A 26359-nucleotide genomic window follows, 5' to 3' on the forward strand; every position below is an offset into this window, starting at 1 on the left:
AAATTTAACAAATAAACTACTCTGCCATGTTCCCATCACTCTTGATATACTCACAACAGCAAGTATCTTACTATGTCATCACCTAAATTGTGAGCAGCTTGAGGGAGTCAGGGTTATTTTCACTGTTGCAGGGCTTTTCAAAGTAGCTGTTTCCCAGTTGGCATTCAATTAAATATTGATAGAATGAACAAATGAAACTATGCACAAATAACTTATGAATTCATTCACAGAACTCATTAAGGATTTGTGGAGGGACCTGTATTACTTTATTCCACATAAGCCTAAAAGTGACCAGAAATGAAAACTTTTCATCCTCTTATATTAAAACTTTTCAACATATCTTTATTATTTTTTTTTTCCAGAATAAAGTATCTGGAACACAGTAGTAGTTAAATACATATTTGTTGACTTAGTGAAGAGTCCTAGAAAAGTACACAAATATACAAAGTCTTTATAATCTAATGCATATTCTTCCCTCCAGACTCACTTTGTGCCATTTCTACTTTATCCTGTACTAATGAGTAACAGTATGTAATTTTCATTCATGCATCAAATATTTATTGTCACTATTATGTGCCAGGCACATTGGTCCACCGTTTCAAATAGCTTTGTTCCTTTCTTGCTATTCTCTCTTCCTGGAAACTTAAGAAGCCATTCAGCAAATACGTCATTTATTGTGGTTTCCCTACCTTCCTTCCTTAAGTTCAGTTAGTTACCTCCCCTAGAAGGCTGTCCCTGACATCTTTAGTACTCAGTGCTTGCTTCCATCTTAGCCCTCATTACATCAAAGTGAAATGATCTGTGTCTATGTTTGTTCCCCGCCCCCATCCCTATCCCACAATACCGAGGTATTGCTTTCAGAGGGCAGGGATGGAGGTTTTGTTCACCTATGTGTCCCCGGGGCCCGGCACAGAATTTAGGACAGGTAGGACAGGGCCAAAACCCTATATGTAAGTATTGAAAGAATTCCCACAATAAGTGAGTTATGTATTATCTCCAAATTATAGACGATAAAAGGAGGCTTGAAAGGGTTTAGAAAAGTTTTAGAAAAGCCCAAGTTCACACAGTGGTAGAGCCTGTTGTCAAAGGAATTTGAAGAATGAAGCCATCATTGGTTCTAAATGAATAAAACTCCTTCCCACCATCTTTTCTTGAAATTTTCGTTTAGATTTTGTATTCGTTCCTTCTATAGACTAATGACTCCTCGACCACCATAATATTATGAGTGGGGACAATACCCCCTTTTTTTTCATACTGAAAATTGTTTGACCTCTCTCTGGAAGCAACGTGATTTTAAACTTTCTGAACTCACACTCTTTCCGGGGTAGAATCTGCATTGGAGTCCTGGGGGGACGTGATAGGTCCCATGAGAAGGGTCATTCGAAATGGAATGCGGGGACTAAGAGTTTTTCTCTGGACAGGATTCACAGAAGTAGCAGGGGGAGGATGGATCTCATTTTTGATGCACAGATCCTGAGACTTGTGGGAATTCGGTTGTTCACACCTAAGGCGGCGGTAGGGGATTGTGTTGCCCACAGTTAAGATGACTGCAAATGAACATCTCCTTTGGATGGGTCTGTTCTCTTCGTTCATTGGTATTTTCAATGAGAAGTACAGTGAATAAAATTTAGTAAAAGTTGGTGTCTTCTTACCAAGATGGTAACGTAGGAAGTTGGCACGTTTTGTTTGGAAAACCTTCAACAGGTCAAATTTTCTCTTGCCCTTAACCAAAATGGTCGCAAAGGTTGTCCTATGGTTTGAAGCTTCCAGCCCTTAACTAACATGGCGTCTGGAGCCCGTTAAAAATTAGCTTGCCCTCTTTTATGCCCTTAACCATCATGGCCTCCACGGCGTCTAACACGTGACGACCCCGGACTACGGCGCGGGAGAGGGGGTAGGAGGGCCCTTGAAGGGTGCGCGTTCCCGTGGCGGTGCACCGGGTAGGTTTCAGTCAGAGTCACTATGGCGGCCGGCGCTGGCAAGGTAAGGTGAGGCGGCGGCAGCGGCGAGGGAGGCTGGACCCGTCGTGGTGTCCTGGCTCTAAATCCCCGCAGCTCGTCCGCGGAGAGGTTGGCCGAGGTCGTGGCCAGTCGCGGAGACTGGCGGGGGGCGGGTTGAAGGGGGTGCGGGCTAAGGCGGGCGGGCACCGGCGCCTGACGGCCGTTTGTTTTCATGTTTTCCCCACCAGGTCGGAAAGTTTCCTGCCTTGTCGGGCACAGCCTGAGCGTGTCCCACCGGCCGCGAGTGGTGGAGGCTGCGGCGGACCCAGCCCGGGGCCTCCAGGCCTCTCCCCTAATCTCCGGGCCAGCCTCCCTCCCCCACCTCCTCGTCCGCTGGGAGCTGTGGCTGCCGTCCCTGAGATGCGACCCTCGCGGGGGCGACCCTGAAAGAAGGCGGCCGGTGTGCTGAGCAGCAGCCAGGAGCCCAGGCGTTCAGGGACCAACTTCCTGCGGGCCGAGACCCCTGAGCCTCCCCGGGGTTGTGCCTCGCTCGGTCCGCACCGGCCTGCCGAGCCAGATCTCCGCCCTGGGCGCGGGGACGCCCGCCAGGTGCCCGGGAGTCCCGACTCGGCCGCTGCCCGCGCCTCTGCCTGTCCCCGCTCCTCGCGCCAAGGACCCCAGCTACCGCCGTCTCGGCTCGTGCCAGGGACCTCGTGCCACCTTCCGGGCGGCCTCCGCGCAGCAGGAGCGATGCAGACTGTCCCGCTGGCGGTCTAGACCCTCTTGCCGCCCCCCTCGCCTCTGCCTTTGCACTCCCCGAGGCCCTCGAAGAGGGGCGGTGGCTGCCCAGAGGTGCTCGGCTACACCTTCCTTCGGCCCGAGAGGACCTTCCTGGCCGCACGGAACCGACCGTTCCTTCATGCTGCAGTGCCGCAACATTTCCGCCACCGAGGGGGAAAAGCGGCCGCGATCCCAAACAAAACACAAGAATTGGTGTGTGACTCATCTGCTTGGATACCTCCAGTCCCCAAACTGTCTTCCAGGAGTTTTCTTGGCCGAAGCTGGCCGATGTTTGAGCCTTTTCTTCCCAGGGAAGAAGATGGACTGAAAGCTGCCCGCTGGGGACTTTGTGCGATCCGGGCGCTGCTGGGTTTTAAAGGAGGTGATGGGGCTTGCGCTGGCTTGTCTTCCCACTCAAGTGAAGAGTTGTTGATGTTCACTGGTTATGCTTAGACAATGCGCAGTTTGTTTTAATTTAAAATTTTGGGGGGGATAGGGGTATAGGCTTGTGAAGGGCAGTCCGGATCCGGTGGAACTCCGCTTTGTACCTTGGTAGGAGAGACACCCCCAGTCTGTCCTCGATGCCGTCAGCCTTGGCCATCTTCACTTGCCGCCCGAACTCGCACCCATTTCAGGAGCGCCATGTCTACCTGGACGAGCCCATTAAAATCGGCCGCTCCGTGGCCCGCTGTCGACCAGCGCAGAATAATGCTACCTTTGATTGCAAAGTGCTGTCAAGGAACCATGCTCTCGTCTGGTTTGATCACAAGACGGGCAAGGTAATGTCACTACATTATCTAACAATCTTTACTTTTCGTTTCCCTTTGCTCTTTTTGCATAATGTATGCAGGATCCCAGCGTTTGCACCCAGAGGAGACTTTCAGCAAGGCCATGGACCAACTTTTTGTGTGTCTGGTTCTATTGGAGATTAAGTTGAGGTGGTTGAATGGAAAACAGAGAAGGTATTGTAATTAAATGCCTCGGGAGGGCGATGGCATCTTGATAATGTGGTCATTCCCAGTGAAATCCCAAACCCTAATTCATTTAGGGAAAACTAGATAGTGAAACTTGGCTTCTTGCTTCCAGTCTTTTTAGAAAGGTGAATTTGCCGTTCAGTGCTTGAATAAGCAAGCAGCAGTTCCCAAAGCAATGCTGGGAATCTGTGGCGAGTATTACACTGGGGCTCAGGTGTCTCAGTGGTGAGATGTAGTTAACACAGCTTTTAGTTGAGTTCAGATCAGGGTCTTTCTAGCAAGGACAGTTGTTTGTGTAAATTTACAGTTTTGAAAGATTTGATACATATTTACCCATGAAGGAGTAATTTGCAATTTTCAAAGCCAATTTCATTAAGCATGAACAACTGTAACTCTACGTTTTCAGAGTTTTGTTTGCAAGTTGGGTGAACATGTATGTATTGCTTTTGAAAATCACTTTTTGATGTTCCCTGCAAGAACTTATTAAAAATACTTAATGCATACTTACAGAGGTGATATTTAAAAATCAGTGTTAGGAAATTAATTTACTTTCTGAAATTATATCCAATTCTATCAAATATTGCATTACCTAGATGTGATAGGATGAATTTAACGCCCTTTATTTTAAGTGTGACCCTTTTGCATTTTTAAGTTGGCACCCTAATTTACTATACATGTGGGTGCTTATATTTTAAGAATACAAGAAAAAAATTAAATAAGACCCTTTCAATTTTTAAAACCTTATGTGTGTGGAGAATATACTGAAGAACTCATTTTTGTGCTTTTACCTCAGGTTTTCATTGAGGTACTGAATCAGTTCCAACTTAGAGTAAGTTATGTAAGACTAATAGGAATACCTTGGGCTTCACCTCCTGACTTTTCGCTCCCTCTTCCTGAGTTAAATGATTAAGTCTTTTTTTAAAAGAAGAATTTAAGTTTTCAATAGTGGTATTTTGAAATGAAAGAAACCTGAACCTCAGAAAAAAGAGAGAAAGCAATACTTCTGTTGCTACAGAATTAAGGAATTATTACAGAAATCATTTTTCAAAGAAAGGAGGAAAAGATTGCACTTGCATAATACCTATGCCCTACTCTGTGTGTAGGATGAGAACTGAAAAATATGTTAATTTTTCTGTGTAACACCAGATGTTCATTTACCTATGGAACAGACCCTTTTTTTCTCCCTAGAAACTAAAGTTTGGGTGTCTGAAAGACTTCATAGATTACCCATAATCATTTAAAGTGAGTATTCATAGAACTCATCTTTCCAGCTATCGAATTCAAACATCAGTTAACTGCTAGTGCCTTAACTCAGCCAGCTTTGATCTTTTTGTCTAAGCTAAGGTCCAATTAATCAAATAACAGGTTTGCTTAAAGTACATAATCTGCAAATGCACCTGCTTTACTTTGGTACACTACTCAAAGGAGACTCAGACTTTTTTCTTCTACTTATTTAAAAAATAGGGCGCCTGGGTGGCTCAGTCGTTGGGCGTCTGCCTTCGGCTCAGGTCATGATCCCAGGGTCCTGGGATCGAGTCCCACATCGGGCTCCCTGCTCGGCGGGAGGCCTGCTTCTCCCTCTCCCACTCCCCCTGCTTGTGTTCCTGCTCTCGCTACCTCTCTCTCTGTCAAATAAATAAATAAAATCTTTAAAAAAAAAAAAAAAAAAAAAATAGTGATTACATGAGCAGTGCTTTTCATGGCTATACTAAAACCCCCACAGTAGGTTATTTTGAGATGGCTAAGGGTAGATCCATAGTGAGTATTGTATGAATTGAGATGACATGTTAAAATTTTGAATGGAATTTGTAATTAGAAAAACTTATCTTTAAAAGATACACAGCTCATTTCTACCATTTTCACTTTTTTTCTGCTTTAGCTAAAAACAGGATTTGAGGCCATTACTTAGGTAGAGATATAATTATTGATTATTGCACAACCTAATCTAGTAAAAACAAATCACCTGTCAGATTTTGCCATGTGATCAAATTGTTTTAGGAATAAAATTATTTAAAATTTAGGTTTGAACAGACAGGTTTTTATTGAGCACCTATTATGTTCCAGGTATCCTGAGGCACAATTCCAAAGAAAACCCACAGATTGACCAAATATCACTTACTGTTTTCTATGTGTGAAATTTCCAGTTTGAGGATTTCTGCTATAATTGTCTCATGACAAGTCATTGAGCCTAATATATATTCCCAGCAAATTCCTTTATACAATAATATAATCCCTTCCTATAAGCATCACCTCAGGCAAGTTTTTATTTTTCAAACATCTCATCTCTAAGCTTTAGTTTTCTGGGGATAATAGTGGTACCTACTATTGTTTTGAGGATTGAGATAATCATGTAAATTACTTAGCACCCTGTTTGTGGCCCTTATTAAGGGCTTAGTCCTTAGGGAGGAGGGTGTTTGAGGTGTGGGGAAGAGCGAACCATCTAGGCAGCTCTTCGCAATTTCTATAGTGCTGTGGAGTCCTAGGAAGGTAATGAGAATTGTTTTTTCTTTCATGTGATGGCATATGTAGAAGTAATCTTTTAAATTGAAACATATGAAGTTGAAAACTTTGTTCAAATTGGCACTTTCCCTGGGCGGTGGAGAATTGGAGTAATATATACCCTTTGGTTGACTTTTACCTTGTGATTTTTGCATTCTGCACTGGCCATTAATAGGAGACCCATTAAAAGCTGGAAAAAGTAATAAACACTTGAAACTTTCTGATTATTCAAGTAATACATATTCATTGTAGAAAATCTGCAAAACATAGGCACATGGAAATCTAGGTGACACTTTTTTTTAAGGTTTTTTTATTTATTTGACAGAGAGAGAGACAGCGAGAGCAGGAACACAAGCAGGGAGAGTGGGAGAGGGAGAAGCAGGCTTCCTGGCGAGCAAGGAGGCCGATGCGGGGCTTGATCCCAGAACCCTGGGATCATGATCTGAGCCCAAGGCAGACACTTAACGACTGAGCCACGCAGGCGCCCCTAGGTGACACTTTTTAATGCTAAGTTTGTGGAGTGTGTTATGGTACTGAAAACCTGCAGGTTGGAGGGTGACAGGTTTGCCATAGAGTGGAATTTAATACGTTTTCCCAAATCATCTACTCAGGGGTGTAGCAGTCCGTTATTGCCCTGCTTGGATGCTGACCCTGTGTATCATACTTCACTTCTCTTTGGAGGTCAAGCTCTTCAAATTAGATGGCATATAATAGAATGGTTATTAATCCTTCTTTTGACCAAGGTACCACTGAACAAGCAAATCTACCCATATGGTGGTTACATAGGAGTAGTGAGTGGACTGCCTCCTTCTGATTTGATTTGAGTCTCTGTGGACAGGTGATAGTCTAATGGTTGATACAGTAGTCTATTTCCACTCTCACTATAGTTTACTTAGTAATTAGGTATAAGTGATAGTAGTATTCTACTTCCATTTTCACTTTTTTTACTTAAATTCAATGCATATTTTTGAGCACCTGTTCTATAATGATCTGTTTTAATGGAGGGCACAGTGGTGAGAGGGAAGAAAACAACTGGTTAGAAATTGTTATTCTTTCTGGGAGCTTATATTTTGGATACAGAGGGTGACTATACACCTTAATAACAGTTGATTGAGAAGGGCGCCTGGGTGGTGCAGTCTGTTAAGTGTCTGCCTTTGGCTCCAGTCATGATACCAGGGTCCTGGGATCAAGCCCTGTGTCAGGCTCCCTGCTCAGCGGGGAATCTGCTTCTGCCTCTCCCCCAGCTCATGCTCTCCCTCACTCTCTCTCTCTCAAATAAATAAAATCTTAAAAAAAACAACAACAGTTGATTGAAATAAAATAGTATTAAGTAAGTTTAAATGGCAAGGGTGATGGTGTTTGAATTAGACTTTACAATAGAAGTGGATAGGTACACCTTAAGAAAAGGTCTTTTTGGGTGGTTTTTGTGTGTTTTGGGTGGACGAGAGTAGAATAAAACAGACAAAAGCAGGTAATTTTGAATGAGTTTGACATCTTCCAGTCACTGATGAAGTTGATTTTGTTGGATTGGAGTTTTTTGGAGAGTATCTATGTGTGAACGTCCATTCTGTGTGACGTTTTTATGTTTGTATCTCTTTTTTATAAGTAGTTGTCAGACTCTGGAAGAGAGGGTGTCTGCCTTATATGTCTGTTTCTTATTTTGTATAAAGCAGATGCTGAGTAGCTTAAACTGAGGAGATAGTTGTGAGTGCCTTGATTACCAAGCTAAGAGCATGGACCCATGTACTGTGGAAGGCCAGGGAAAGTTCTTTGCAGGGGACTGACACAGCAGAACCACCATTTAGAAGTGATAGAACAACAATATGTAGGGAGGCCTTGGAGCAAGGACAAATGGGTAACAGCTTAATTAATACTTGTTGTGCGCTATGTACCATACCCAGTTCTGAATGCTTTACATGTTAACTTAATCCTTAAGTAACTATTTAAGATAGCTGCTTATTTTTCCCATATTAACCTATGAGGAAATTAAGGCACAGAGATATTAGATTAGATTAACTTGCCCGAGTTCACATAGCTAATAAATGGTAGAGTTGGGATTTGAATGTTGGTATTCCAACTTTTGACTCTTAAGAGTCTAGAACCCAAGCTCTTAACTACTCTGCTACTGCAAGGCTTTTAACAGTTTAGATCTGATGTCATATTGTCAGGGCATTGACCCTATTCACAGTGGGAATAAAAATGATTAAATGCCAGAAAGTGAAAAAAGATAAGAATATTAACTTGCTCATTAGGACTTCAGCAAAAAGAGAGGTTCTGGGGGCGCCTGGGTGGCTCAGTCGTTAAGCGTCTGCCTTCAGCTCAGGTCATGGTCCCAGGGTCCTGGGATCGAGCCCCGCATCAGGCTCCCTGCTCCACGGGGGGCCTGCTTCTCTCTCTCTCACTCCCCCTGCTTGTGTTCCTGCTCTCGCTATCTCTCTCTCTGTCAAATAAATAAATAAAATCTTTAAAAAAAAAAAAAGAGAGGTTCTGTAAGTACTGGAGATTTTAGGATGGTTCATGGATAGGATACAATTTAAGTTAGACCTTACTTAGGACTTTTAAAATAAGGCAGATGTAAATAGAGTCAGTCAGGGGAAGGAGTTTTGGGTGGGAAGAATTGCTGAAGTAAGGGTATGAAAGCAGGAATGATATGTCACATTGCAAGGAAGTCATTGCAAAGGAAGAATCTTCAGAATTTGTCAGTCAAGATAGTTTTTTTTCTTCCCCTATCTAAACATGACAGCAAAGATCCTGGCCTCAGCTTTTGGGACAATAGCAGATTATTGATTTTATTTGTTTGTGTATTGTTTTACCAAATTTTTTTTGTTGATAGAAGTAAAAATGTCATTAAGAGGTGCTGGTTTTTGTGAGAAAGTAATATAATTGACAAATGTTATGTTTAAGGCACATTGATGTAAACATGTTCAGAAGGCCAGGTTGTATATCCAAAGCACACTTTCATTTCATACTTTTCACAATAGTGGAAAATTAATGAAATCTTTTACCTATTCAAGTTAAAAATGTGGATGGTGTATATACTTAAAGCTTTTTTTTTTTTTTTTTCCTGCTTAGATATTTGACTTTTCTCCTTAGGTTGAATTTACTCTGCCTTCTCAGGCTCCTATTTGGTTTTCTCAAGTGGTATTTATGTTAGAGCTTAGTATCTATTCTCTTTGGTAAATAGGGAGGAGAGTGTCTGTCATTTAGACTTTTAAGTGAAAAGACTGTGAGATTGGTTCTTAATGTGTTGTCAGTTACTTGAATCAAGAAAAATGATGGCATTTGTTAGCTATGGAAATGTTCTAAGGACTCTTCCTGTGCATGTTTCTCTCATTGCCACTATAAGTAAATGAACAGTTTACGTCTGCCCCCAAATCTTGGTTGTTGCCCCATTAATTTTTAACATGATGTACAAACCCCTTCAAAATCTGTCTCTTATTTCCCTTTTTTCCAGCTCCATCTTCTATTACTTTTTTTCCTTTGCCCCAAACTGTGCAGTAGCTGTGTGACAGTGCTCTCTGTTCCTAGAACAAGTGCCTTTTTTGCTGTTTTGTCTTCCAGAATGACCTTTCCCCTTCATCCCTTGAGGCCCAGTTTCAATGTGAAACCTTCCCTAACTCCCACTGACTAAAGAATTAATTGCTTCTTCCTTTATACCCCCATAGAACTTTGTATATAATTTCATTATGGGACAGACAACAAAATAACTATAATGCAAATGTGCTTGCCCTGCCAGATGTGAGCTCTTGAGAACAAGAGGATAGGCACTACATAAATGTTTGAATGAGTGAAATGTGAACAATGGAGTGGTCTGTACTTCTGCAAACCCTGAGGAGGGTCAAAGGGCAGAAGGTCATTTGAGTTAGTCCTTAATTTGAGATCATGGACTCAATTACCAATAAGTAGTCTTTGTAAAAATCATTACTTATTGAGAATTTGCAGTGTGCATGACAGTTTGCTAAGCATTTTGGGACTATAGATTATCTTGTGTTTAGTGACATTAATTTTGAGCTATTACATATATATCTATTCTCATGCAAAATAATACTTTTATTTTAAGGGTTTTATAGTCAGAGTGCTTTCTTCTTTCACTTGATCTGTATAACACTCTTAGGAGGTAGGTAGAGCAGCTACAGGCTGGGTACCTTTTATCCAAAAGAAGTTGGATGTTTAGAGGTTATTTGTACAAGGTCATCTATTAATAACTATGGGAGTTGGGACCAAAATCTAGATTTTTTCCCCCTTGAAATGACAGCCAACTATTAGACATTTATTCTAAGCTATCTTATTATGGACTGAACAATTACTATAATGAAAATCTGTCTTTTGCTCTCTTGAAAGATAATCTAAGCTGTTATTTTCTGGGTGCATAACTAAAATGCTTGTCATATGACAGGCTTCCAAAGACTGCAAGAACCTGAGTTAATTATTTCTCTGAGTCAACTAGCATTTTTTTTAAACATACCTCTAATACTTCCAGCAATAAATATATTTTTTCTTAGGCTTGCATTCAGGCAACTGATTCGGATTTGGGTGTTTATGCAAATGAATGAAACAGCCTTGGAAAAACTTGCATCAAGACTGCTGTAAAATTATCTCATTTAATCCTCACAACAAACTTTTGAAGTAGATAGTGTTATTGTCCTGTTTACAGATAAGAAGACAGGTTCAGAGAGGTGAAGGAATTTCAGGGTAACAAAGATAGATAGTGGTGGAGTCAGGATTCATATTCCAGTCATCTAATTGCAGAATGCACACTTTTCGCCACTCTATTTTTTGCTACCTCAACACTCTTAGTCATTATTAATCTCATCACCAACCTGTTAGTGAAAAGTATATCAGAAGAAAAAAAATGCATTGAAATAAAAACCTTATTGTCTATGAACTCTAAGATATTTTAGAGTTGTTTTTTTTTCTTTTTTTTTTTTTAAAGATTTTATTTATTTATTTGACAGAGAGAGACACAGCGAGAGAGGGAACACAAGCAGGGGGAGTGGGAGAGAGAGAAACAGCCTTCCTTTGGAGCAGGGAGCCTGATACGGGGCTCGATCCCGGGACCCTGGGATCACAACCTGAGCCGAAGGCAGACGCTTTAACGACTGAGCCACCCAGGCGCCCCTAGAGTTGTTTTTTTTTTAAATTTTTTTAGACGATTTTATTTATTTATTTGACGGAGAGAGAGACAGCGAGAGCAGGAACACAAGCAGGGGGAGTGGGAGAGGGAGAAGCAGGCTCCTCATTGAGCAGGGAGCCCGATGCGGGGCTCGATCCCAGGACCCCGGGATCATGACCCGAGCCGGAGGCAGACGCTTAACGACTGAGCCATCCAGGCGCCCCTATTTTAGAGTTTTAATTGAAGATTAGTTCCTCAAACAGTATTTATTAATCTTTTAACATTTTACAGGTTGAATAAAAACACCTCTTTACATGAAAAGATATTGGAGTATCACTGTTCAGATACTATAATATATGAAAAAAGATATTTTTTTCTAAGTTTAGTATGTTTGGAGGTTCTGTTTTAAGTAAAATGTGTGTATATATAAATACACGTATGACCCCCCATACATAAAATCTAATGTAGAAAAAATGACTATATTTTGTTTTTTAATTGTTTATTGAAATACTAACTATATTATTAGATGCTAGTTATAAAATTCCTTACATTTCAAAAATTCGGGGATAGAAAATAAGACCATGCTGTATGTTACCAGTATAGCTATGGTAGTTATGCTTGTAGAAGAGACAAATTTATAGTTCTGAATTGTTTCAGTTTGCTTGGTGAAAAGGAATGTTATAGAGTTACTATATAACCCAGCAGTTTTACTCCTAGATATATACCCAAGAGAAATGAAAGCGTATGTCCGTACAAAAACTTAGATGTTTTAATGTTCATAGTAGCATTATTCATAATAATAAAAAAAGTGGAAAGAACCCAAATTTACCATCAACTGATGAATGGGTAAATAAATTGTGGTATACCATATAATGGAATATTATTCAGCAATAAAAAGGAATTAAGTACTTATACATACTACAATGTGGATGAACCTTGGAAACACTATGCTAAGTGAAAGAAGCCAGACACAAAAGGCCACATGTTGTATAATTCTGTTTGTCTGTTTGTATGAAATGTGTAAGATAAGCAAATCCATAGAAAGTAGATTAGTGGTTTCCAGGGTTTGGGAGTAACAGTGAGTGTGATGGTTAATTTTATATGACAATTTGGCTAGGCCATAGTAGCCAATTTTTGGTTAAATGCCAGTTTAGATGTTGCTCTGAAGGTATTTTTAAAAATGTGATTAACATTGGGGTGCCTGGGTGGCTCATTTGGTTAAGCATCTGCCTTTGGCTCAGGTCATGATGTCAGGGTCCTGGGATCAAGCCCCATGTCAGGCTCCCTGCTCAGTGGGGAGTCTGCTTCTCCCTCTCCCTCTTCCCCTCCCCCGCCCCCGCTTGTGCTCTGTCTCTACCTCTCTCTCTCAAATAAATAAAATCTTTAAATAAAATAAAATAAAATGTGATTAACATTTAAATCAGTAGACATTGAATAAAGCAGATTACCCTTCAGAATGTGGGTGGGCCTCATTCAGTTAGTTGAAGACCTTAAGAGAAAAAACTGAGGTTCCTCTGAAGGAATTCTGTCTTTATAGAACCATCATACTCAAGACTGCAAGAGCAGTTCTTGCCTGTGTCTCTAGCCTGCTGGTCTGCCCTGCAGATTTCAGACCTGACAGTCATGTGAACCAATTCCTTAAAATAAATCTCTCTCTGTATATATACACGCATCCTGTTGGTCCTGCTTCTCTGAAGAACCCTGACTAATAGAGGGAGTGACTGGTAAATAGGTATGGGTTTTTTTTTCAGGTGATGAAAATGTTATAAAATTGATTGTGGTGATGGTTGCACCACTCTGAAATGTATAGTTTAAATTAGTGAATTGTGTGGCATGTCAATTATATCTCACAAAAGCTCTTCTAAAAAAAAGAATGTTAGATGGAGTAATAGCTTAGTGAAAGCAGATTAGGGTGTAGGAAGTAGAAGTGTGCGGAACAACCGTTCAAATGTGGGTGAGATTAGCAGAGCCACTTTTGAACTACCTGTAGCTTAATATTTGTCACTACTTCTTAGTGACAAATATTCTTACTATCTTATTGGTTAGATGTTCTAAAAAATTTAGTAGATGGAGAGTGTGTTTCCAATATTGAAATGTTTGTGAATAGGCACAATTTTGATATTACTGAGAAGCCGTAGTGCCAAGGTCTTAATGTGGGAGTTGGGAAATGGTGGAAAGATAGAGTTGAAAAGCCCCAATCTGAACCTGGGGAGCTTAAGATAATAATTTTATTCACCAGTGAATCTTTTTCTTTTTAATTGAAGTATAATTGACACACAATGTTACATTAATTTCAGGTGTACAACATAGTAATTGTACCACTCTATGTATTATGTTATGCCCACCACAAGTGTAGCTACCATCTGTCACCATACAATGCTATTATAGTACTGTTGACTATGTTCCCTTTGCTGTGTCTTTTATCCACATGACTTCTTCATTCCATAACTGGAAGCCTGTATCTCCCACTCCTCTTTACCCATTTTACCCATCCCTCCACACTCTTCCTCTCTGGCAACCATCAGTTTGTTCTCTGTATTTATGGGTCTGTTTCTGCTTTTTGTTTATTTGTTTATTCATTTGTTTTGTTTTTTTAGATTCCACATGTAAGTGAAATCATATAGTATTTGTTTTTCTCTATCTGGCTTATTTCACTTAGCATAATACCCTTAAGGTCTCTCCATGTTGTCACGGATGGCAAAAGCTCATTCATTTTTTTATGGCTGGGTAATATTCCACTGTGTGTGTGTGTGTGTGTGTGTGTGTGTGTGTGTGTGTATGTGTGTATGTATGTGTGTATATATGTGTACATATATCTTCTACATCTTCTTTATCCATTCATCTGTCAGTGGACACTTGGATTGCTTCTATATTTTGGCTGTTATAAATAATGCTGTAATAAACATGGGGGAGTGTCACCAGTGAATCTTTTGGGTATGTAGGCACATAGAGGGTAGTAAAATATTATGAGAATGAATAATGTTGTCTTGACTAGCAAAAAGTGTTCACTTAAATTATAGTCGAACTTAAACTTGGACCATTATGCATTCCTACTCTTTAACAAGTATCTGAGTGTCACATGCTTGCATTGTGGTATAATGCCCAGTAGGTAGTACTGAAAAATAGAATTATAACACAAATAAGTCCAACAATAGAAGTATCCGTGAATCATTGTTTCAAAGTAGCTAAGGGAGTGATGTATTCCTTCCCCCAGGATTGGAGGCAGAAAATGTGGAAGGAAGGAAGAGGGCTTCACAGAGAAAGTTGTTTTTAAAAAACACTGCTGTTTGAAGAGTGAATAGGGTTTTGCTAGCTGCATAGAAAAAGAGCAGGGCATTCCAGGGGTGCCTAGCTGGCTTATTTTGTGGAGCGTGGGACTCTTGGTCTTGGGGGGTAAGTTGGAGCCCCACATTGGGTATAGAGATTACTTAAAAATAAAATCTTTTAAAAAGTGGGGGGCAGGGCATTCCAGCCCAAGGGAACAGTATGTATTTGAGGCAGAAAAGCCTAAAAGAGAATGGTGTATTCTGGGAAATGCAAACCCAAAGTTAATGGAGTTGGGGAGGGGCAAATAGAACTATCACGTCTTTGGGGTAGTTGAGCACTGCTGGCAGGAGGGGCTAGGGGAGGCAGTGTGGCTAAAGGTTAAAGATTCTGGAGCTGGACTCCCTGAGTTGGAATCCTGGCTCCATTGCTTGCCAGATGTGTGACCTTAGGGAGTCTCTGTGCTTCACTTTCCCCCATCTGTGAAAGTAGGCTAATACTGGGATTCACCTCATAGAACTATTGTAGAGATTTAATGAGAATTCATGTAAAGCAGTTAGCAGAATGCCTGGCATAGAATGAGTACTCAATAACTTGTCGCTGTTGTAATTTTTCTTTATTTTAGTTGGTGTGTTTGCACAATAAGACCTGTATGCCTTTTTTCCGTAAGTGGGCTTTTTCATTGCTAAATAGTTTTCTCCTTTGAATGTCTGTCCTTAGAGTCTCCTGAAGTAACTAAATTATTTGCAACCTTGGAACTCTTTTTAAGGTGTTAAAGAAATAGTGTGATATAATAAAAAAACAAATATTCGGTCTTCATCCCAGGTTCTTGGTGTACTACTCCTAAAACTCTTGCAATCTCTGGAGTGATGAATGTCTTTTGTATGCTGATAAGATGACTGGAGGCTGGGGGGATCCTAGTAGCTTCAGGATGGGGGCTGGTCACCAGAAAGACCATGTGATCAGAGGATTGGACCTTTCAGCCCCATTTAACAATCTCCAGGAAAGGGGGTGTGGGCTGCAGATTGAGCTCTATAAAAACTCTTAACTATTGAAATTCAGGGACCTTTGGGTTTGGTGAACAGTATGAGGTGCTGGGAGGGTGGTTTACCGGGAGAGGGCATGGAAGTGCCTTCCCCCAGACCTTGCCCTGTGCATCTCTTCCATTTGGCTGTTCCCGAGTTGTATTCTCTGTAATAAACCAGTAATAGTAAGTAAAGCACTTTCCTGAGTTCTTCGAGTCATTTTAGTGAGTTTAGTGAGGCGTGAATTAGGAATCCTCTGAATTTATAGCTAGTTGGTTAGAAGTATCAGTGACGACTTGGGACTTTTGACTGGCATCTCAAGTGGGTGCAGTCTTGTTGCACTGAGCCCTTAACTTGTGGAATCTGACATTAATTCCAGGTAGATAGTGTAAGAATGGAATTGAAGGACATCCAACTTGTATTGGAGAGTTAGAGAAGTGATATTAGAAGACACCATGCATTTAGTGTCAGAATTGTTGTGTATAAAAATAGTTCAAATATTAAAAGGGTGCCTGGGTGGCTCAGTTGGTTAAGCATCTGCCTTTGGCTTAGGTTATAATCCTGGAGTCCTGGGATTGAGACCCATGTTGGGCTCCCTGCTCAGCTGGGAGCCTGCTTCTCCCTCTCCCTCTGATGCTCCCCCTGCTTGTGCTCTCTTGCTCTCTTTCTCTGTCAAATAAATAAATATTTTTAAAAAATAGTTCAAATAGTCTTATAATTAATATCCATTATCCAATACTACCAAGTTTGTAGAGTTTCCCTGTTAATAACAATAAAAATCAGTAGCATACTTGGTTTGCCTTACTTGAAGATTTGAAATGAAAGGAGCTGAATAAGTAATATGATGAGAATCTAGTCAGTCATCAGGGAATATGTAAAAGAGCACATGTCCTGTATTAGGCAACGTGGGACATAATGAAGGATTAAGATGTTACTTCAGTCTTTAAAGAGGTTAGAGTTTAATTTGGAAGCCAAAACTAACTTCCATAAACAATTAGGAAAGAATTAAGTTCTAAATGGAATTAAGTGCTCTATGTGATTAAGGTAGGGAAGGCTTGTTTAGGAAGGGGGACTTGAACTAGATCTTAAAGATTTAAGGTAGAAAATAACATGTCCTGGGTGCATAAAGGTCTACATAAAAAGGCATAAGCTCAGAAAGATAGGAGACAGTTGTATTTTTTTTTTTAAGATTTTATTTATTTTTTATTTATTTGTCAGAGAGAGAGAGCGATATTAGGGTGATTGGAAAGTGGTGAAGATTGGATTCATAGGTATAGTGAATAGGCAAGATTTAAAGGTTCCAAGGTATGAGTTCTTATTTTCAAGATTGTTTCTCTCTTGGCACATGAAAAGATTGCGCTGTGTGCATCGTTTTAAGGTGTAGTTCTTTTGTCAGTCATTTTAAATTCTGGAATACGTTCATTTAAATACCATTTCTGATTATGCCAGAAGTATAGATTTAATATTTTGAATGAACAATAAAGGAAGTTACAAAGATAATGATGAAAAAAATAATGCATGTGAATGTCAAAGTCAGAGGCAGGTGTAAAGTGATAGACCCTATATCAGACTTCCAGTAGAAATATGTTTTAAAGCATAAAACTTATGTGGAATTACTAAATTCCATTTTAAAGATTTTAAAAAGAGAGAATGTGGGGGGGGGGCAGAGAGAGAGGGAGTTGGAAAGAATCTCAAGCAGACTCTGCTGAGTTCGGAGCCCAGTCTGGGGCTCCATCTCACAACCCTGAGATCATGACTTGAGCCAAAACAAGAGTCATACGTTCAACCTACTGAGCCAGGCACCCCTTGCCATTTTAAATTGATACTCTAAGCTGAGTTTTTGGTTCATAGTTGCCAGTTGTGTGGAAGTGGTTTTCAGAAAAGCATCAGTCAAGTTTATTGGCACTGTACTTGGTTTTAATAATTCTTCCCTCCCACTTCCCTCACTAGTGACCTGATTTGAGAATTGTATCAAAATTTTATCCTTTGTTTTAGCTGCAGCTATTTTGAAAGCTGATATAATGATAGGTAAACTGTTAATGTGTGAGAAAGTGACTAAAAAGCACTTTCAAATATTAGGTGTTGTGTTATAAAAATTAGTAAATATTCCTTCCTACTTTTACTAATTTTTATTTATTACTGCTTTGTCATTGTAGTGGTATGGAGGCTTAGTTGTGCTAGTAAATTATAAATTTTGAGAATTATTTTCTGAAATGAGTGTTTTGTTATAGGCCTGCTGATTAACTGTTACGTTCTATGCTTCATATATAAAGTAATTCTGATATTTAAGTCCTGCTTCCAAAATATTATTCCCCTGAAACAAAATATTTGTAGTGTTGGTATCTGAATGTTGGGGCTGGAGAAAAATTCTTCAAGTTTTAAGTTCAGTTACTTTTAAAAAGACTTGCAAGAAGAGGGTCCTCTTTCTTTTTTCTGGAATCAGTGTCATAGCTCCAGTTTTATGACTATATAATACTCTGATAGTAGCAGTTGATTCTGTTATCCAACTCATTTAAACTGCCAGCTGTCTTTTGCTTTTGAATTTTGAATTTTCTGGTTGTGTGCAGAGTTGGGCTGGTTAAATCTGATTTATGTAAGACCCTAAGCACTATAATGTTTATGTGTGTTTTACATTGTTACTTATATTTTCCATTTTCTGTTACTGTCACATGCAAGCTTGCATTAATTCAGACTTTGTGGTTTTTATCTGTTGGCTATTTTATTATTTTATTTTATTAATGATTTTTTAAAAAATACTTTAATCTCTATGCCCAGTGCAGGGCTTGAACTCACAACCCCAAGACCCAAGCGTTGCATGCTCCACAGACAGGCGCCCCTCTGTTGACTATTTTATTTTATTTTTTTTTTTTAAGATTTTATTTACTTAGAGCACAAGCTGGGGTGGTGGGCAGGGGGAGAGGGAGAAGCAGACTCCCAGCTGAGCAGGGAGCCCGATGGGATGCGGACTTGATCCCAGGACCCTGGGATCATGACCTGAACCGAAGGCAGATGCTTAACCAACTGAGCCACACAGGCACCCCTAAAATATGGATATGTTTGGTTAAATTCTTGTTATTCTCAGTCAGAATTATTAAGTGAAGGTTTAATGCTTTTCTTCATGTAATTTTACTGAATGCCACAATTCTCACCGATTTATCCCTTTTCTTACTATTTTGAACGTTGATCATGTTTATCACAAAACTTAGCCCTTTATTATGTATTATTCTGGGTTAGCTCTTTAATTATTATTTAGTTTACAGTCTCCTTATAAGTAAGTGTAACAGCCTATGCTGCCTTATAACCCTACAATATAGGTGCAGTGCCTAGTATTTAGTAGGTAGTTAAAAAATTTATTGCCAACACTTTCTCCAAAGGAATTATAGAAGTACTAACTTAAGAAATTTGTCTTTTATTTTTTTAAGCCTCTTAGAGTATGGAGTATCTTTATGACCTTGGGGTAGGGAAGGGCATAAAGAATTCACAAAAAGTGCACATTGGAGTAAAAGATTGATAAATTCAAATATGTTAGAATTATTTTTTTCATTAAAATGAAAAAAGTGAAGAAGAAAAACAACTAGGGGAAGAAACTTGTAAAACATATGACTTGCAAAGGATTAGTGTCCAGAATATAGAAAGGATTTGTTCAAATTAATAAAAAATGCAACCCAAGGGGAAAAAATGGCTAAAAGACGCAAAAAAGAATTTCACAGAAGAAGAAAGAAGAATGACCAATAAACTAACACCAGATGTTCAACATAACTAGGGGACTGTAAACTTAAACCTTCAGATACCATTTATGCTCACTTACAAAGTTGAATAGGGGCACCTGGGTGGCTCAGTCGGTTAAGCATCTGACTCTTAATTTTGGCTCAGGTCATGATCTCAGGGTTGTGAGATGGAGCCCCAAGTCGGGCTCTGTCTGTTGGGCATGGAGCCTGCTTAAGATTCTCTCTCTCCCTCTGCCCCTGCCCACCCCCTGCTCATGCGGGCTTTCTCTCTCTCTCAAAAAATAAATAAATAAAATAAAACAAAAAAAGTTGAGTAATATTGGGGTGCCAGGCTGGCACAGTCAGTAGGGCAAGAGACTCTTGATCTCAGGGTTCTGAGTTGGAGCTCCACGTTGTATGTAGAGATAACTGGAAAAAAAAAAAAAACCAACACCTTAAAAAATTGGTTAATATCAAGTGTAGATGACACTGTAGAGCAATAGGAACTCATGTGCTCTGTTGTTGATTTGATGAGTTACAGTGATTGATTTTTGAATATTAAACCAACTTTACATTCCTGGGATAAACTCCACTTTATACTGTATTTTTTTTAATATACTGCTAGATTTGATTTGCTTATATTTTGTCAAGGATTTTTGCATATGTGTTTATGAAGGATTAGTTTTAAATACTTGGTAGAATTCACTAATGAAGCCATTTAGGTCTGTTTGTATTTTATTTATTTTTGTGTGGAAAGTTTTAAACTATCAATTGAGTTTCTTGATAATCGGGACTTTTCAAGTTACTTATTTCTTCTAGAGTTAACTTTGGTAGTTTGTATCTTTCAAGAAATTTGCCTATTTCATCTAAGTTTTTGGGTTTATTGGCATAAAATTATGCATAATGTTACCTTATTATTCTTTTTTTATGGTTTTTTTAAAAGATTTATTTACTTATTTGAGAGAGAGAGAGAACACACGAGCAGGGGGAGGGGCAGAGGGAGAGAGGGAATCCTTAAATACACTCCCTACTGAGCACGGAGCCCGATGTGGGGCTTGATCTCTGGACTCAGAGATCATGACCTGAGCCCAAATCAAGAGTCGGACGCTTCATCAACTGAGCCACCCAGGCACCCCTTATTATCCTTTCAATGTCTATGGAATCTTTAGTGATAGCACCTCTGTCATTTCTGGTATTGGTAATTTGTGTCTTTTCTCCTCTCTCTCTTTTTTTTTTATCACTTTGGCCAGAAGTTTATCAACTTTATTGATCTTCTTAAATAGTACGTTATTTTAAATAGAGCTTTCTCAGTTATTTTTGTTTTCTATTTCATGGATTTCTGATCTTACCTTTATTATGTTTCTTTTTTTTTAAGATTTTATTTATTTGAGAGAAAGAGAGCATGGGGGCGGGGTGGGGGGGCATGGGCAGAGAGAGAAGGAGAAGCAGACTTCCTGATGAGCAGGGAGCCTGATGTGGAGCTCGATCCCAGGACCCTAGGATCATGACCTGAGCCGAAGGCAGATACTTAACTGACTGAGCTACCCAGGCACTCCTATTATGTGCTTCTTTCTGCCTGTTTTGGGTTTAATTTCCTCTTCTGTTTTCTTTCTTTCTTTTTTTTAAAAGATTTTATTTTTTTGAGAGAGAGCGAGCAAGAGAGAGCATGAGCGGGGGGAGGGAGAGGAAGAAACAGACTCCCCTGCTGAGCAGGGAGCCCGGTGTGGGGCTCGATACTAGGACCTTTGGGATCATGACCTGAGCTGAAGGCAGACACTTAATTGACTGAGCCACCCAGGCGTCCCCCCCACCATCCGTTTTCCACTTTCTTAAATTGGAAGCTTAGATCATTGATTTAAAACCTCTCTTCTTCTTCTTCTTTTTTTTAAAGATTTATTTATTTACTTAAGTAATCTCTACACCAAACATGGGGCTTGAACCCACGACCTCAAGATCAAGGGTCACATGCTCCATCAACTGAGCCAGCTGGGCACCCCAAGACCTCTCTTTTTTAATGAAAGCATGTAATGCTCTATAACCATTTTGATAAAAAAGCTGACATTGTTAATATGCTAAACTGTGTATACCTAAGGAGACAGTAGTTCTTCACCTAAGTGTATACTCTAGAAAAACGTTTTTATATCTGCATCAGGAGACATGTTCAAGCAGTTTTTAGTAGTATTTTCCATAATAGCAAAAAACTGGAAGTAATCCAGATGTCCCTCAACAAGAATATATAAATAAATACTTCTGTTAATTTATATCATGGAATGAACATGAATAAACAACAGCTGTGTATATCAATGCAGATGAATCTCAGAAATGTTGAATGAAAAAAGGAAGTTGTAAAGGAGTACTTAGACTATGATGCCAGTTAAAATAAAACTTAGAAATCATGATACTTATTCATATATATATATGTTACTTCATGCATAGTAATAGAATAATAAACTATTTCTTTGAGAGGGAAGCCGAGAGTGAATACAAAAATAGCTAAATTTTACATAATATATGCTGGAAAGTGTTTTAAATACTTTACAAATACGTATTTATTTAATTCTCATAATTAAATGAGTACCTGCTATATGAAGCAGGCACTATTATTGTTCTCATTTATGAATAAAGGAACTTATAAATAAGAGTGCAGAAAATCTTAACTACTCTAAATCACTCTGCTAATAAGAGGTAAATCCTGTAATCAAACCCAGGCAGTCTGGCTCCAAAGTCTGCAGTCTTAACCATTAAGCCATACTGCTTACCCTTATGGCAGGGGCAGGGGTCTTCTCAGGCTGGCTGCTAGGTACTTAGAAGTTTATTTTAATACTCTTTAGTTCTTATTCCTATGTTTCTGTTTATTTTTGTATGTTTGATACTTCATTAAAATTTTAAAAGAGGGCGCCTGGGTGGCTCAGTCGTTAAGCGTCTGCCTTCGGCTCAGGTCATGATCCCAGAGTCCTGGGATCAAGCCCCACGTCGGGCTCCCTGCTCGGCGGGAGACCTGCTTCTCCCTCTCCCACTTCCCCTGCTTGTGTTCCTGCTCTCGCTCTCTGTCAAATAAATAAATAAAATCTTTAAAAGTAAATAAATAAATAAAATTTTAAAAGAAAAGTAACAGGCCAAGCTAACTGAAAACAATGTAAGAAACATAATCCCCTAAACTGTATCCCAAATGGAAGTTTAGGAAGTCAATATTATTAATTTTCTCTAACATATGTCCTAGATACTAATAGATCTTAAAATATTAAAAAATCAGATAGATGATGTATTATTAATGTTTTATATCTTGACATGGGTGGTAGTTATAAGGGTGTGTTCACTTAGTGGTGATTCATCAAGCTATACACCTTTGATTAGTTCACTTCTTTGTAGGCATTCCATACTTCAGTAAACTCTTTATAATAAAAATGTCAGTTAAGAGTTTTTAAATTCCAAAGATTTCCTATTGCAGGTACATTATGTATGTCTTTGTTGGGATGATCGTAAGGGGATTTTAAGATGAGTTATAAAGTAAAAGGACTTACTTTTTGAGATTCTACTTCATTGAAGAGTATAAAAAGAATAAGATATATTGTCAGGTAACAAAACAAATAAGGCATAGCACAATATATACAATAATCTACCTTTTATGCAAAAGAGGGAAAAATAAGAATTCATATTTGTTATTTATGCATAATGAAATCAGGAGGGATATATAAAGAGTTAGTAACCTGGTTATCTGGGAGTGGGTAGGGTGGAAACTGGGTCAACATGAGATAAGGATGACAGGAAGACCTTTTTAGTAAACTTCTGGAACCTTGAAACTATACCTCCTACTCTAAATAAACATTAACTTATTAATTTAAAAAGAAAATGGGGCGCCTGGGTGGCTCAGTTGGTTAAGCGACTGCCTTCAGCTCAGGTCATGATCCTGGAGTCCCGGGATCGAGTCAATCGGGCTCCCTGCTCAGCAGGGAGTCTGCTTCTCCCTCTGACCCTCCCCCCTCTCATGCTTTCTCTATCTCATTCTCTCTCTCAAATAAATAAATAAAATCTTTAAAAAAAATAAAAATAAAAAAAAGAAAAAGAAAATGTATTCAGCATAGCTCTTTTAAGTAGATTCAGATTTATGTCCTTTTGAGACTCATATTTATTTCCATTTTCAGGAGACTTGGTCTTGTATCTCTTGAAATAGAGAAATTTGGGGAATACTATACCATCAATAAGGGGTTATGTTCAGAGGACTTTTTCAGTTAAATTGCCAAAATCTTTTCAGAGTTCCTCCTTTTCCAATGTTACTTCAATTCTTTTTTATCTTCTGCCTTTTTTTGGATGTTGTACGTCTATAGGCAGAACTTTTTTTCTTTCCTTCTTTTTTTAAAATTATTTATTTACTTAGTAATCGCTATACCCAACGTGGGGCTTGAACTCATGACCCTGAGATTGATAGTCCCCTGCTCTTCCAACTGAAACTTCCAGCCGCCCGGCAGAACTTTTCTTTTAATGATAAAGCTTTTTGTTAATAATATGACCTTATATTTAAATAGTTTTGTAACTTAAAAAGTGCTTTGGTACTGTGACTTTGAGCTATCTGACATCATTTAATTTAAAGCAAAAAATAAGAAGAGTTAGTGTTTAAATGGCCAAAGTCTCCCTTTTTTTTAAAGCTTCACTTATTAAGACACATTTTATTTACTTATTTATTTTTAAAGATTTTATTCATTTATTTATTAGAGAGCGAGCGAGAGAGAAACAGCACGAGAGGGGAGAAGGTCAGTGGGAGAAGCAGGCTCCCCGCCGAGTCGGGAGCCCGATGTGGGACTCGATCCCAGTATTCCGGGATCATGACCTGAGCTGAAGGCAGTCGCCCAACCAACTGAGCCACCCAGGCGCCCAAGACACATTTTATAAGCATGACAAAAATTACTGTTTAAATCAAAATCCCCAGAAGTTGAAATAGGGATTAAGAGTATAAATCTATACCATTTTAAGGAAATGTTTAAAGCTACTCCCTTAAAATCTGGTCCAAAATTAAATTGAAGGAAAAAAATTGTTAGTTAATTTTTTGTAGGGACATTGAAAGAAAAAATTTACAATATGCAACCTCAGCTACATATTAGAATCATCTAGAGCTTTTAAAACACATTGATGCCTGGCCCAGTCCCCCAGAGATTATGATTTAATACTACTAAATCATTCATATTTTTAAAAATCTGTAAATTGTTAATATCTATGAAGATCATGTTGGCTGCATGACTATGCTATTTTGATGGAATATTGAGAAGTGAAAATACATTAACTTAATCATACACTTCTGTATTAAGTGGAATAAGGTGACAGTTTCTGTCATAGGCATTTATTTTCCTTTCAGACTGCTGATACCAGCTAAAATCCCCTACTTAAAAAAAAAGAAAGAAAAAGCCATATACAAAAGATCCTATGTGACTTTTGGTTAATGATGTTTGTAAACTGCCTATATAATGTTGTTATTGTGAAATTTACTTGTAAAATGAGTGTATAACTCATCTTGGATTGCTGTTATATAGTTTTAGATGCCTTAAAATAAAAATAGTATAAGTGTTTAGGAAAATCACAAAGATTGAGACTCTGTAGTATGAACTTTTTTTTTTTTAAGATTTTATTTATTTATTTGAGAGAGAGAGAGAACATGATCAGGGGAGGGGCAGAGGGAGAAGCAGACTCCCCCTCTGAGCAGGGAGCTGGACATGGGGCTTGATTCCAGGACCTGGGATCATGACCTGAGCCAAAGGCAGACGCTTAACCAACTGAGCCACCCAGGCGCCCCTCTGTAGTATCAACTTTTTTTTTAAAGATTTTTTTATGTATTTGACAGAGAGAGACACAGTGAGAGAGGGAGCACAAGCAGGGGGAGTGGGAGAGGGAGAGGTAGGCTTCCCGAGGAGTAGGGAGCCGGATGTGGGGCTCGATCCCAGGACCCTGGGATCATGACCTGAGCTGACGGCAGACGCCCAACGACTGAGCCACCCAGGCGCCCTACTGTAGTATCAACTTAATGTTAAAATTTCTGTTCCTATCACTGTGGGGTGTTTTTTTTTTTTTAGAGAGAGAGAAAGAGAGACCAGGGGGAGGGGCAGAGGGAGAGAGAGACTCTCAAGCTGACTCCACCCTGACTGTGGAGCCCTGAATCTGAATCTCAAGACCCTGAGATCATGACCTGAGCTGAAACCAAGAGTTGAATGCTTAACCCAGGTGCCTCTGTATGTGGTTTTTAATGCATGTACTCCAGTATAGAATAAAATGCTAGCAATATTTAGCAAACATAAGTGTTTACTTGATTTTGGGGGAATTTGAGGTACATATCAATCTAAATCAAATTTACAACTCAAATATATGGTAATAAATTAGGGATTATACCAATTAAAATTATGCCATTGTTTCCTGATACCCTGAGGGAATAAGTCAATTTAGAAAATAGGATTTTCTGATAAGTTGAAAGTGTAGACCTCTTCCAACCAAATCGTTTTTGGATGGAAATTTTTCTAAAGTGATTAATCATTTCCCTGTCACCTTAAATAGAGTAAAGGACAAAAACTTTACTTAATGACCTAATTATATTTACTAATAGATTTATGCACTTAGAGGTTATAAGTTTTTTACAACTCTGTGCTAGGTGACTTTATATTAGCATGTTTTAAAGTTACTGAATTATATATTTTTGTAATGTGTTCTTCCGGGTTGTTAATTTCAGTTTTCTAGGTCAGCCATTACTATAAGAACTGTTTAGAAACAAAATATATGTTTTAAATATATATATATATGTTTATATATATAAATGTATGTGTCTAAAACATATGTAAATATGGATCTGTGAGGAAACATGAATTTTGTAGTGCATGAACTTGGACATCGGCTCCCACACTTCTCTTCTTTCCTTCTGGTTATCAAGTGAATATGTTTTAAGTAAAGTGGTATTATTGGAATCTTTGATAAATATATTGCTGAAACCTTTAAGAAAAGTGTTAAGATATTTGACCTAGGATCAGGTAACAAATGGCCATGAAATCTCTTCAGCTTTTTACAATATAAGTTATTTGATCTC

At 39.0% G+C, this 26359-nt stretch overlaps 2 protein-coding genes across 38 annotated transcripts in view; both read left to right on the plus strand.

Moving 5' to 3' along the window:
* Nucleotides 1-2172: 2172 nt before the first annotated feature.
* On the plus strand, nt 2173-3071 carry LOC116636954 (translation initiation factor IF-2-like). Its single transcript, XM_032412148.1, has 2 exons — nt 2173-2188; nt 2414-3071. Exons 1-2 carry the CDS (start codon nt 2173-2175, stop codon nt 3046-3048), a joined length of 651 nt encoding a protein of 216 aa, XP_032268039.1. The 3' UTR covers nt 3049-3071.
* A 169-nt stretch (nt 3072-3240) lies between these two features.
* Nucleotides 3241-26359, plus strand: part of SLMAP (sarcolemma associated protein) — a 152008-nt gene continuing 128889 nt past the window's right edge. For 36 of the 37 annotated variants that reach the window (XM_032411553.1, XM_032411551.1, XM_032411569.1 and 33 more), the window contains exon 1: nt 3280-3499. In XM_032411553.1, coding sequence (XP_032267444.1) covers nt 3302-3499 — 198 coding nt within the window. In that variant the 5' untranslated portion in view covers nt 3280-3301. Of the gene's footprint in view, nt 3500-26359 lie in introns of all 37 variants that reach the window. The other variant, XM_032411575.1, reaches the window with a different exon arrangement.

The sequence above is a fragment of the Phoca vitulina genome, unplaced genomic scaffold (genome assembly GCF_004348235.1).
Source record: "Phoca vitulina isolate PV1807 unplaced genomic scaffold, GSC_HSeal_1.0 scaffold13, whole genome shotgun sequence".
Lineage (NCBI taxonomy): Eukaryota > Metazoa > Chordata > Mammalia > Carnivora > Phocidae > Phoca > Phoca vitulina.